Consider the following 14,054-nt stretch of genomic DNA (forward strand, 5'->3'; position numbering starts at 1 on the left):
GGGACACTGTCCTGACTCAGATATCCAGTTCGTGGGCCTGGAATCGGCATTGACCCTATGGAATGGACCGTTGCTGGGGTCTGCCTCTCTCTTCCCTTGAGAACAGGTAGACGCTGCGGTGGACAAATGTCGTGTCAAGGCTAACGAATGACTTGTTCACCAGGCAGTGGAAAAGATTTCTGGGTCTTCACTTGCCGCTGCAGCCAGGCCCTCGGGTCAGGCTAACACTTCCTCCATGGGCCCTAAGAAGACCCAGGCTTCGAAGGGTTCCCAGGGAAGACCCAGCCTTCTGCCCCCAGTAGGAAAGATGTGAAACTGCACCGCTTTCAATTAATTCTCCTTCCTGTTTGAAAAGGGGGCAAGAGTAGAAAGAAGAGAGGAGGATGCTAGGGGTGAGATTCCCCCCCACAAGCTGCCGTTGGTGGGGGTTGCCTGTTGAGCCAGTGGGCAACATGGCAGCAATATGGAGCCAAGACCTGGGTAGTGGATGTCCTTCTGGAGGGCCATATACTTCCCTTCAAGTCTCAATCACCCCTCACCAACATTCTGGTCCATCTGCAAACATAATATGTTCCTGGCTCACTGAAGGACCTCGCCCTTCGGGCGGAGGTAGAAGTGATGCTGAAGAAAGGCACTGTGGAATTTGTGACATATCAGTCCCTAGACTTTTACAGCTGAATCTCTCGTAGAGAGAGCAACAGGGGGTTTGAGACTGGTCATAGAGCTCTCTCCCTTGAACCAATTTGTTCGCCAGACTCAGTTCACAATGGAAACGACATGGTCATTGCTCATGGCCATCAGGGAGCCCAACTTCATGCTTACAGTGGACCTGAAGGATGAGTATTTTCAAATACCCATCCATCTGTCCTCATGCAAGTACCTACGTTTTATCCTCAGGGAGACAGTACACCAGTTCATGGCACTGTTTCGGGCTCTCAACTGCTCCCCAGGTGTTTATGTGAGTGTTCACCCTTGTGTCACCTTGGGCCCATTCGCATGGGATATATCTGCTGAGGTATCTCGACAATTGGCTAGTCCTGGCAAACTCTCAATCACAGTTGCTCCAGGACAGGGGTCGCCTCCTCAAATTATGCCATGACCTGGGGGTTGTGGTAAATATCAAGAAGTCTGATCTCATATCCAAGCAGAGGATAAAGTACCTGGGCATGCTGATAGATACAGCAGCAGAGAGAGTCTTCCCCTCAGACTCACATATCAGGAAGTACAGGAAGACGATGCAGTTGTCCCTGTCTTGACAGGAGCAACCAGCTCGGCAGTGGCAAGTCGTTCCCGGCCACCTGTTGTCCTTGGAGAAGCTGGTCCCTCATGTGTGGCTTCACCTTTGTTCCCTTCAGTGGAGGATGGAGTTGTGATCTCTGGCATGGGACTCCCCCGTCCTTTCCCATTCCTCTCATGGAAGAAGTGAGACAGGACTTAGCCTGGTGGCTAGATGACAGGCACCTCACAATAGGAGTGTCTCTGCACACTCCCCCTCTCGAGATGCTTCTGTTCTCAGATGCTTCGACTGAGGGATGAGGAGCACGTCTGGAGGAGTTGCTGATTTCAGGTATGTGGAGTCAAAATGACAAGCACCTTCATATCAGTATCCTGGAGCCCAAGGCAGCCTTCCTGGCTCTTCAAGAGTTTCAGGATCGAGTGATGGGACACTCTGTGATGTTGATGAGTGACAACACCACAGTAGTGGCATATGTCAACAAGCAGGGGGCCTAGTGTCTCTTCTGCTACACCTGTTGACAGTGCAGGTGCATGAGTGGTCAGTAGCACTCTCAGTAGAGCTGTCAGCTGAATACATTCCAGGCAAGATGAATGTAGTGGCAAACAAGCTGTTGCCAAGATCAGGTGATAGGGACAGAGTGGTCCCTTTACACAGACATCACAGGAAGGCTATTCGAACTTTGGGGTCTTCCATCCATCTACCTGTTTGCCTCTCGTCACAACAGAAAACTTCAGTTGTTTTGTTTCGTTGTGCTAGACCCATGGGCCACTGCAGAGGATGCTTTCCAGCACCCTTGGGACAACCTCGACGTATATGCCTTTCCTCTGTTTTGTCTTATTCACAAGGTGATCAAGAGGGCAATGATCACCCCAAGTCTCAGAATGAGACTTGGCTCCCAAGTGGCCACGTGCTGTATGGTATCCAGACTTGCTAGCTCTACTATCTGAGGCACTGAGAGAGATTCCCCCCTGCACAACCTTCAGTGTCAACCGCACATAGAACAGTACCACCAGTCAGTGGAATCCCTTTCAATTCATGGCTGGAAACTATCCAGCATCTCTTGTGAGTGAGAGGATTTTCTCACTGCACAGCGACAGAAATGTCTGGATACCTTCATCAATCCTCTGGAGCGGTGTACCAAGGAAAATGGGCAATCTTCTGCTGTGGAACTACTATTCAGCAGGTAGCTGACTTTCTCATCTTTCTTCGTCGAGAGAAGCTTCTCTGTCTCAGCTGTGAACGGCTATAGGGCCGCCTTGGGCCTAGTCCTACGCCGCAAGTGTGGATATCTCCTCCTCGCAGGAGTTTTCCTTGCTGATGAAAAGCTTCAAAAGGTCTATGCCCTCCCAGGGAACTCAGGCCACCTGAGTGGGATGTGACTCTTGTTCTTAGGAGCCTGACTTGTGCACCGTACAAGCCTTTATGCGAGTCCCCAGACAGGGATCTGACTCTCAAGAACGTTTTCTTGCTTGCCCTGGCATCGGCAAAGAGATTAGATGATCTTCATGGACTTTCCTTCGATGCTAAACATTTGAGGGGATGGGGATCCATTACACTATATTTCATCCCGGATTTCATAGTGAAGACTCAGAATCCGTTGGTCCCTGATGCCAGATTCGAGTCCTTAATGTCCCCTCCCTAGAGGACTTTGTTGCTAATGATCCAGACGAGATGCTACTCTGTCCTGTTAGAGTGCTGCAATACTACCTCAAGAGGACTCGACATCTCCGGCCTGAATGTCGACAACTCTGTTAGTACTGGCTCAACCAAGAAGAGGTATCCAAGAACACCATCTCTTTCTGGCTTGGTGAAATGATGAAATGGGTGTACTGTACACTGCAGATGGCGAGGAGAACACCTATGCATTCCGAGCAAGAGCTCACAAAGTCGGGCATTGGTCTGTCCCTCGCATTCAGGAAGAATCTGTTGGTTCCTCAGGTACTGAAGGTGGGGGTGTGGTCACACCAGACCACCTTCACTTCTTTCTACCTTCAGGACATTGCTCACAAGTCCATGGACACTTTTTCCTTGGGTCCTGTGGTGGCTGCTCAACAAGTTGTGTAGCTTACACGGCTCCTCTAAGAGGACAGGTAGCATCTCGTCTAAAGTGTTCAGTTGTGAAAGAGAGTGTGTGTGTGAGTGACTGGCCTCCCTCCCTTTCTTTTTACTTGACTTTCCTCTCCCTGTTGGCAGAGGTTAGGTTGGCAAGCCGTCACATGCTGGAACTGGCTTTGATGCAGGTGAGTTTTACAATTGAGTATCCATTCTATTATGTGTAATATGGATGTATAGAAGCAAGTTCTTCCCTCTCTCTAGCAAGTAGAGAGAGGGTCTGACAATAAATCAAACCCGTTGCTTATACATTGGTTTATTGTCTCCGACACTTAGATTCAACCTAGCCCCTTTTCAAATGATATTGCTTTCACACCCATTCATTCGAAAAGGCCCAGAAGTCTGACAATTGAGCACAGTTTCCATACTCCATCCAACATGTCAGAGGCACTGTACTCTTCCTTGATCTACCTGACCAGGAAGAAGACCCAGGTGTGGCAAATACCAGTCAGTTCAGAGACTAACCCAGATTCCTCCCTCCAAGGAAGTAAGTCTTCCTTATATAAAGACCAATGGTTTGTATATTGTGTAAAAATGGCAAATTTTAAAGTAATTGTGTTTCAGACATCTATGTAACTGACCTGGTAGTTATATATATGGCAAGTCCCTGACAGTGACAGCAGAATTTCAAAAAACTTCGCAGCAATCATGATTAGATGATCCAGGTGAGTCCACCTGTGTGCCCTCACCCAGGTAACTGGAACCCATTCTACTTATTCCTCAGATCTTCCCTGCACGCCCATTAGCAGTGACATCGTTGGAATTTCATTCGCAGCCTGTGTTTTCAGTTATTTCAATTGAAGTGTACTTTGGCTTGGCTTCCTTCGCTCACTTTTGGATTTGCTTTTGGATTATTCTTAGACCTTTTAGATACTGATTGGTTTGAACCTCTGCTTGTGTTTTGGATCTCTCTTTGATTTTTCAACATGTCTGACTCTTCATCGAGTGTAAGAATGTGTGTGAGGGGATGTAAGACTAGACTTCCTAAAGCCTCTTTGGATCCCCATCAAATATGTGTAAAATGTGAAGTGCGAGTTGTGAATTGGGCCCGATAGATGTGAGAATGTTTGGGTCTGTCTGAAGAATGGTTAGATTACAAACGGTATGTGAAAAGCTTGAAAGAGATTGCGGCTCAGAAGAGCCCAAAGTTCTCTCACTCTTCAAGGACAGTCAAGGGTTGGAGTGTTTTCTTGCCCCCATTCTAACAATCCAATTAGTGCATTCGCACTAGCGGTAATTTCTTCCTTCTGATACAGGTAATGAAATAACTCTTCGGAGATATGATGGCGGCCCATTCAAACCCTAGGAAAGCGGTGAAATCCCACTTGCAGAAGACAGGGGAAAAATTATGGTCGATGAGAGATCTAAAGTGGGTCAGTGCAAGTGCAGTACTTGGAAGTGCTGACACGCTCGGTCCTGTTGCGCTCTAGTCCTGTACCTCTTAAGCTCACCCAACCCCTGTGAGAAGGAATGTCGAAAGACGAAGGGAGGCGAGAGGCTTTAGTTACCGAGCGGTCGTCCCCTCGAGCGTACCTGTTGACGCTTCCCAGGACACTCACCCTTGCCATAGAAAAGGCAAGGTTAATTCGTGTTCTTCATCTTCGGACAACGCAGTCCCAAGACGGGGCTGGCTTCTTAAATCGAAGATGAGACCTCTGAAGAAAACTTCCCGCTGTTGGCGTCATGAGAGACAAGTCAAACTCCAGGGTGTAGCCACTGGAGAGCAGTCAGGCGTTTTCCTTCAACTCAGAAGGCAGCTCACCGCCAAGAATAGGCGTAAACTGGCAGCAGAAATTGGACACATTACTACCTCTGTACATGCCTCCCTTCCCTCGGATTGGTATTACGTCCCAGAGCACTCTCCACAATCCTTACAGGATGTTGAAGAAAGTTGATAGATAAAGATTGTCTCTTCCCGGTCTGTCCCCAGCAGCAGGAAACTCACAATTACAACTGATTAAAGACATGCAGCAGCAGAAACTCTGGTCGTAGTTCAAGTCTTGGCCTGCAGGAAAGAAGGATACGGTTCTTCCTCCGATTGCTGTATGCCATCGAATACCCAGGACGGAAGTGTCGCCTGAGTAGTTCTCAAGTGACTTAAAGAATCGTTGGTACATAAACATGAAAAGGTGGTCCTGCTCCAAAAGTTACTAATAAGCAGCCGTCAACTGAGGAAACTTTTTTGACAAGTATCACTGGTGACAGTTCTTAGAAAGTGACACTCAAGGTTTTAGTGAGACAGTAACCAGAAAACTGGACGCCAGTTTAAAGTTCTGACAACAGCGTAAGCATCTCATTTGGCTGGGCCTTAAAGCGTTGATCTTCAGAAGACAGGCACCAGGGCGCCAGGCGTCAGGGATTCAGCAGGACTCCAAGCGTCATGAAACTAGGCGCCAAGTTGATTTCTTAGAGGAGAGACTCCAAGACTCCAGGCGTCTGGAATTGGTCTACAGGGCGTGGCGTCAAGGTTGGGCCAGGACGTCCAAGCGTCATGAGACTGAATACCAAGGCTAATGATGTCTTTTAGAAAGGTGGACTCAAGATGCTGGCGTCAAGAGATTGGGCTCCAGGGCGTAGCGTCTTAAAATTTGGATGCCAGGGCGTCAAGCGTCATGAGACTACAGTACCTGGAAGTTAATCTTTTGAGAATATACAAGACACCGGGCGTCCGAAACTGTATGTTATTATGCTCTAACAGGGCAATAAGCTGTTCAAGATGACATACATGAAACTGAACCAATATACAAGGGGACTTTTTACCGACCGATAACAGGACAGCAGTGGGATGGCGTGGAAGATGATCTGCCTCACTCACTAATTTAATCCGATTGGATGACATGCTCGGACGAGAAGCGAATAACACAATCCACTCCGGATTTAAAGAGATTAATAAAGTTTTCACGGAACTTTCTGATAACTTTTCATTCCAGCCTCTCTCGTTCTCCTCCGCCGAATTTACTTTAAGCGTCTTCAACGAACTTCTTTATGAAAATGGTTATGTTCGCTCATCCAAGCAATTTAAAATTGATGGAAGAGTGGATGAGCCTGCAAGATTTAGGCCAGACGGTGTTCTCACTTTCCCCAGCCAAGTTGCTTCTAGATCTAGCGTGTGGTATGAAACGGGAGAATCTCTTGGCCTGAGTTCCTCTTTGCTTCCCGGGGGATTTCTCGAACTTGAGTAGGCGCTTCCCTTACCTTTATTATGATGGTCAAGGTCGTTTAGTCCGCTTCTGAAATGGACCATCTTCTCCAAAGGAATTTTAGGGCCTTTGAGGTTTTTAATTTCCTTGACTGGACCTGGGGCCTTGGGTAGAAAGGTGGTATGCAAGTGCAGACACGGAGGACCTGGTACCAATGGCTTGCACCATGGATAAAGCTCTCGAGATGGTGCCAACAAACTGGCGACTTTTCTCTGCAGGATCTTAGAAAGAGGCTGCATCTTTGTCTTCTTACTGGAAATAACTACTGCTCAAAAAATCAGAGACTCCTTTATGCTCTGTTTCTGCTCACCTGTTCCTCAAGGCTGGTAAAAGTCCACAACGGCATATCACAAAAAGTATATGGGACTGGTCTGAAAGAACAACTGAAAGTGTGTAGCAGGCTTAAGTACATGCAGAAAGAATGGGGAAGCTCCTGTCTCTCGACCTTTGGTTTCAAATCCTCCGGTAAGAGGAGCTCAAGATCTGCTGGGGAGGAAGATCAGCGAAAAGAGGCTACAGACAAGGAAGACTGGGAGTCTGATGGGGTACTCAGCCTTCAGACAGCGGTAGGAGCCAGACTGAACGCTTCTGGCAAGTGTGGGAGAGAGAGGATCAGATCCGTGGTCCATCCAGTTGAGGGTACAAGATCCCTTTCCTCAGAAACCCCTCTGGCATCCAAGACCGATGAACAACTGTTAAAATACAAGAAAGAAAGCAGCGGAGGCTCTGCGGCAACAAATATCTCTTCTGTTGCGAAAAAGCCATAGAAAGAGTTCAAGGCTGGTGAATTCAGGATTTTACAATCAACTTATTCCTGGTTGCCAAGAACTTCGGGGGATGGAGACCAGTGTTGGACGTGAGTGCTCTCAACGTTTTTATTCAAAAGACAAAATTTACAATGGAAACTACGAAATCTGTCCTAGCAGCAGTCAGACAGAACGACTGGATGGTATCATTGGATCTGCAGGATGCTTATTTCCATATCCCTATCCACCCGAGCTCCAAGAAATATCTGAGATTCGTTCACGAGGAAGAAGTGTTCCAATTTCGACTCTTTGTTTGGAAACCTAAGCACTGCTGCTCAGAAGTTTTCATGAGATTGATGAACAATGCTTAGCAGGAATGTTGCTACGAGGAAATCAGAATCTCCTTATACCTGAAGCGACCTGGCTTCTCCAGAGTCCCCTTCCACACCACGCTGCCTGAAGGATGTCAGATGACAATCGGTTATCAGAGAACTGGGCCTATATAAACAGGAAAAATCTAATGGGTCCATCCCAGAGATTCTATACCTTGGGATGAGGGATTCAAGTCAGACTTTAGACTTTTCGCGTCGTTGTCAAAGAGCGAGAACAAGCCTTAGAAAAAGTTCAGAGCTGTAAGGAAACGAACATGCTCGGTGAGAGATAGATGAGTCTCTGGGATGCCTCTCTAGAGCAGTTTTGTCTCCTTGGGAGACTGAATCTTCATCGTTGATTCCATCTCAGTCGGAACAGACAGGGAAGTGGAGGCAGTGTATCCCCATCTCCGAATCTGTGAGGCATTATGCAAAATGGTGGAGCGACCCCCATCAAGCTACGAGGAGGGCCTTTCCTAAAACAGAGAACCCAGACCTAAGTGTTGTTCTCGGCCTTGCCGGACTCAGGATGAGAGCGTCAGGGAATCAACGAAGTCTCGGGCTCTTGGACAGAAACGGCAAGAATGCTTGGCATAATAAATCAGAAGGAACTAACAGCGATCCTTCTAGCTCTCAAGAATACGAACAGTGGTAAAAAACAAGTGATTCACCAGGTCCCAACTCCGACAACACAACAGCGCTACAGCCTACATCCAGCAAACAAGGGGCACTCACTCCAAATCTCTATACAAGACAACAAGAAAGCTTCTCTGGAAAGGAGAAAGAATGTGATACTACTAACCGTTTTATTCGAGACGAAGAGAAATGTAAGAGCAGACATGCTGAACAGGGAAAGAATCAAGTCTGTCCACAGAATGGATGCTACATCAGGACGTCTGCAAGAGCATGTGGCTGATTTGGGGGCGACCGTGCATAGACCTTTGACTGGTCAAACTTGGACGTTTACGCATTCCCACCTTTCAAAATTATCCACAAAGTATTACAGAAGTTCGTGTCGCACGAGGGCACCAGAATGACTCTAGTCGCTCCTTACTGGCCAACAAGAGATTGGTTCACAGAGGTACTGGAATGGATAGTACACACTCCGAGAGAACTTCCGCTAAGAGTAGATCTACTCAAACAACCCCACTTGGAAAGGTATCACCAAAACCTCCAAGCACTACACACTATTGCCTTCAGACTGTCAGAAACGCAAAGAGCGCAGAGAAGCACCGAAGAGAACTGTAAGCGCGTCATAAGAGCAAGGAGGTCTTCCACCATTAAGGTATACCAATCCCAGTGGGAAATTTTTAGAAAGGATGGTGTAGAAACAACTCTGTATCCTCTACCAGTACCTCTATTGATCAGATATGAACTCGCTTCTTCATCTCAAGAATAACCTTAGATTTTCAACTTCAACCATTAAGGGTATAGAGAGTATGTTGCATCGGTCTTTAGACACAGAAACTTAGACCTTTCTAACAATAAGGACCTCCAAGACCTTCTCAGATCTATACGATACCATCTAAGGAGAGGTACAAGAATCACCGACTTGGAGACACAGGCATTGGTCCTGAGGTTCCTCACGGTGATAGTTGAACCTTTGAGGCATCATAAAGATCTCACTATGAAGAAACCCTTTTTCGACCAGTTTAGCTACTGCAAAACAAGTAAGTGAGATTCGTGCCTTTAACTAAAAGCTATAGGTTTTAGACAAAGGCAAAGCAGTTTGCTCGCCGACTAGATTTTCTGGCAAAAAATGAACATCCATCTCAACCTTGGCTAAGCATTGAGATTCCCTAACCTGTGGATCTCACATGTGAAATAGAAAGAACTCTGTGTCCAGTAAGAGAAACAAAATATTATCTAGAAAGGACAAAAAGACTTACGGAAGTTCAGAAGGGCTTTGGTGCTCTGTCAAACCCTCTTTACAAATGTCTAGAATGCTCCTGTCTTTTTATCGAATAATTAATAAAAGATGCTCATTCGGGATGTGTGAAGCGGACCACAAAATTCTAAAAGTTAAAACACACGGAGGTCAGAGAAGCGGTGGCAACTTACCTCTGCGGCTTTTAAACAAAATAGGTCCCTCCAGAGTATCTTGGATACGACCTTCTGGAGGAGCAAGTCTGTTTTTGCCTCACATTACCTTAAACAGGTACAGACTGTTTATGAAGACGCTGATACACGCTGGGTCCTTTGGCTGCAAATTCAGTAGTCAGACTACTACTAAATCCCATAACCCAATACCCTTTTTCTTCCTTGGAACTAGATGTTGTTTTGGTTGTTTGCAGTCTAACTGCAGTCTTCACCAATCATTGACGAACAGTTTTTAAATATCATTTACTTCCAGTTCTCTTAGTCAGGTGGTGGTTGTTCCTTGTGGCGCCCGGAATAAGTATTAAAGGATCTAGTCACATAGAGTTATACACGGTTGACAGCCCCTAGGGTGCAGCCCCTGGGTGGATAGCTGGATCTCTTGGAATACAGTTAACATAATGAGGCAGGGAAAACAATGAAGTCAGCTTCCTTAACAGGTAGGAACAACTTAGTTGGTTTATAAAATTTGAGTATTCAATTCAACGATGTTGGCTGTCTCTGACCCTCCACCAAAGGTGTCAATCAGCTATATATAACTCTCAGGTCAGTTAGTGTTTAAAAATGTTATTTTCTGTAAAACAAATTTTTGAACATGCCTGTGATTATGCCTGTCATCCCTCCCTCTCCCCTCTCTAGAGACTAGGGGCATGGAAGATCTGAGAATATGTAGATGGTTTCCAGTTACCTGGGTAGGCGCACAGGTGGAACCACCTGACTACCCGTCGGCGATTGCGCGAGTTTTGAAAATTCTGCCGATCGCGTCAGGGACTTCAGCTATATATATAACTACCAGTATGGTATGTTCAAGAATTTATTTTATTATGAAAATAACTGTTTTCTTAACTACAAACCTGAAGTCTTTACAGTTAAATGCCCCCCTTGTTCTGATACCTGGCTGAAAGGCAAAATGAATGTTTACCGTCTGGGCAGGCAGGACTCCCACCAGTTGGACGGTAGTTAACTGCTTAACCACCTTGTTTAAAAGTTAAATGGCCATTTCCAGCTGTGCTGGAACATATTCCTTGTGTAAAGAACTCAGGTTTGTATAATTAGGAAAAATACAAATTTCTTTAAAAATTTGTCATTTTAGTATACGAGGCATTGTTTCATTGTCAACTGAAATTCTTTACAGTTATTTCATCATAACCTGGTATTTTCTGATTCCATAATAACCTAGTGTTCTCCATCTAAGTTTCTTTACTATCAGCTTCAACTTAGAAACAGTGAATTAATTCGTAACATTCATAATTCTTCAAATCCATGTATCAGTGCAATTATCCCCCTCCTATCCCATATTCATGATCTCATGAAATTGATGTGACCAATGTTGTTTTTCATCTTCTGATATTATTAACCCATCCCTCATTCGACAGATATTTTCATTTCTTTTCACCCATATGTGTTTTTGTAATAATTCTGTGAACTACCCTAACACAGTGCCACTCCTTGAATACATGGCTTTGTCAACATCATGAGCCTGTTTGCCCAAGTTTAGACCTTTACCTCTCCTTGACCTTTTAACTCCACTATCTAAACTTGAGTACTGTACTTAGCATTTTCTACTTAGTGTCCTTCATCTCTTCCTGAAATTAGTGTATGTGCCTTTTGCTTTTTTCAGTCCATTATTGTATCCCAAGTCTCACTTTCTAGCAGATTGAGTTCCTCGCTGGGTGAGCAGGTTCCATTCTCAGCTACCACTCTGTTGGTCGCGAGTTCGAATCTCTGACTGGCCAGTGAAGAACAAGAGGAATTTGTTTCTGGCGATAGAAATTCATTTCTCGCTATAATGTGGTTCAGATTCCACAATAAGCTGTAGGTCCCGTTGCTAGGTAACCAATTGGTTCTTAGCCACGTAAAAGTAAATCTAATCCTTCGGGCCAGCCCTAGGAGAGCTGTTAATCAGCTCAGTGGTCTGGTTAAACTAAGATATACTTAACTTTAACTTTTAGCAGATTGAATACATTTTCAGTGTCAAACCAGTCTTTATTATCTTTCTGCTCCTACTCATATAGGTTTCTAGGACTGCAATTTTTTTTTCATTTGCAAAAGCCTCGCTAATGCTTATCTTCAGTTACTTTATCGCGTTTAAACATCGATATTCTTGACTTTTTTGTTGGCTGTTTTAATTTTCAACCTTAGTGTGGCAATGACCAGTTGGTGATCACTGTTGATATATGCTCCTTTATAGCTCCTGACATTCTTCAGTGTTCTTTTTCTCTCTTGATTAATGTATATGTGATCAGTTTAGTTTGTATGACTCATCTGGAGCAGTCCAGGTGTATTTGTAGATGTTCTTTTGTTGAAAAAGAGTGCATTCAATTACTTCCTTCCAACACATGCACACTCATGCACGATAAGGGTACAACAGACTCGGTAAAACTATATGACAAAGTGACAAAAAACTTAGGTAAATAGAGGTAAATAGCAAAAAGGCACAAATAATGTTGCTTTATGTATTCATATTTCCCTAGTTCAGTACACTGACTAAACTATTTAGTTTTGATTGAACATCCTTTCACCATGTTGAATTCCTCTCTTGCAGGGTGCATTGATTACCATCATCCATATTAAAGATTCAGAATGTCAGGTTCCTACTTGTATTCTACATCAGTACCTGAAGCAGTATTCTGGCCAGCTAACTCGGTTACAGGTAAATGCGTAATATTTTTTTGTACATATTATTGATCTTCATTTTAAATCAGTAACCAGTTGTGCCAAATATGTTTTCGCAGTTTTGCTCTAAGTATTTTGACAAGCATATTCCAACAAACATATCTACTTCAGACTTCCCAAAAATTGTCATTGCTTTCCAGTAATAAAAAAAAAATCTTTTCTAAAAATTATCATGACAAGTTTGCAAAGAATGATAAATTCCAGGTCATTGGTAAAAACTAATTTTCACATAGAAGTTTTGATCCCACACAGAGACCACTGAGCGTTTCTCTCAGTGATGTTTGGCTAGTCTCTTGTTTGTCACTTTTTCATGAGTTGTATTTCGACAGAGATCTTTGACATTCACAATTGTTCCCTGATCCTCTCTACCTGCCAAGAGCAACCAAATTTGCTGAACAGTAGCATCATTATGCAGTAAATGTGCCTCGCTGTCGAACTTCTCAGTTTCAGAGGTCCTTTATTCCTCACACCATTGGACTATGGAACAGCCTCCTAGAGGAAGTCGTGCAATTGGAACTTCAAAAGTTCAAGCCTGTTGGTTCACAGGATTTTGAGGGCAGGTACATGGCTTTGCCAAACACCTTCACATCCTTCTATCTGCGGGATGTTGCCCACAGGTCCTTGGATACATTTTTCTTGGGTCCAGTGGTGGCTGCTCAACAAGTTGTGTAGCTCATCCAGTGCCCCTTGCGGGACAGTTTGTAACTAACTAGCCTGAGATGTTGGTTATGAAAGTGAGAGTGATTGAGGTGACTGGTCTTCTTCCTTTCTCTCTTTTTCTCCTCTACTGGTGGGCAGTGGAGAGAATTGGTCCATCATGTACTGGAATTGGTTAGATACAGGTGAGTGGAACATCCATTCTGTATTGTTATATTTGATTGTTCCTACACAATACAAATTCTTTATAGAAGCAGGTCCCTTTCCACTCTCTTACAAGGGGAGAGAGGAACTGGCAACAAACAAGGTTGGTGGCTAACATAAGTATTGTTGTCTTTGACAGTTACAGGTTTTGTTGTCTCTGACAGTCACAGGTTCTTTGCCATTCTCCAAGACACAGTGTAGATATGTATTTACATCGTTTCTTAGCCCAGATGTGTGGCTGTTCAGTAACCTAGTGCTTAGCAGATCAGAGGCATATGACTTCTTCCTATGTCCTATCTTTGGCCAGAAAGTGAGCCCAGGTGACTCGAACCTCCATTCGGTTCTGAGGCTTTCTTGATCCTCCCTCCAAGGGTAAGTCTCCCCTTATGTTAAGACCAAAGGTTTGTTATGTATATGAACAAATGACAAATTTTAAATCAGTCTGTAATTTTCATAACTAACAAACCTGCGGTCTTAACGTATATAGCCCACCTCAAGCCATGCCTCATCCTTTTACCTGGGCTGGAAGGAAACTAGTATGCTACTCTGTAGCAGGGCTAAGGCAGGTCACTCTACTAGCGCCTCCTACTCCCATGATGGCTGACTCCTGTGGCCACCAAAATTCTTGTAATATTTTTAACTGGACCCCAGCAGGTGCTACGGAATTTTCCCCTATGTTAAGACTGCAGGTTTGTTAGTTATGAAAAATACAAATAGATTTAAAATTGTCATTTTTTCTTTTTTAATAAGTGGG

The 14,054-nt window shown here is 44.6% G+C and overlaps 1 protein-coding gene across 5 annotated transcripts in view; it reads left to right on the forward strand.

The window, feature by feature from the left end:
• LOC136855612 (cell growth regulator with RING finger domain protein 1-like) overlaps positions 1-14,054 on the forward strand; it is a 91,321-nt gene that overhangs the window by 55,976 nt on the left and 21,291 nt on the right. For 4 of the 5 annotated variants that reach the window (XM_067132712.1, XM_067132715.1, XM_067132716.1 and 1 more), the window contains one exon: positions 12,309-12,416. The exons of the other annotated variant lie outside the window; for it this stretch is intronic. In XM_067132712.1, the coding sequence (XP_066988813.1) occupies positions 12,309-12,416 (108 nt within the window). The remainder of the gene's footprint in view (positions 1-12,308; positions 12,417-14,054) is intronic. 5 annotated transcript variants of the gene reach the window in all.

The sequence above is a fragment of the Macrobrachium rosenbergii genome, chromosome 32 (genome assembly GCF_040412425.1).
Source record: "Macrobrachium rosenbergii isolate ZJJX-2024 chromosome 32, ASM4041242v1, whole genome shotgun sequence".
NCBI lineage: Eukaryota > Metazoa > Arthropoda > Malacostraca > Decapoda > Palaemonidae > Macrobrachium > Macrobrachium rosenbergii.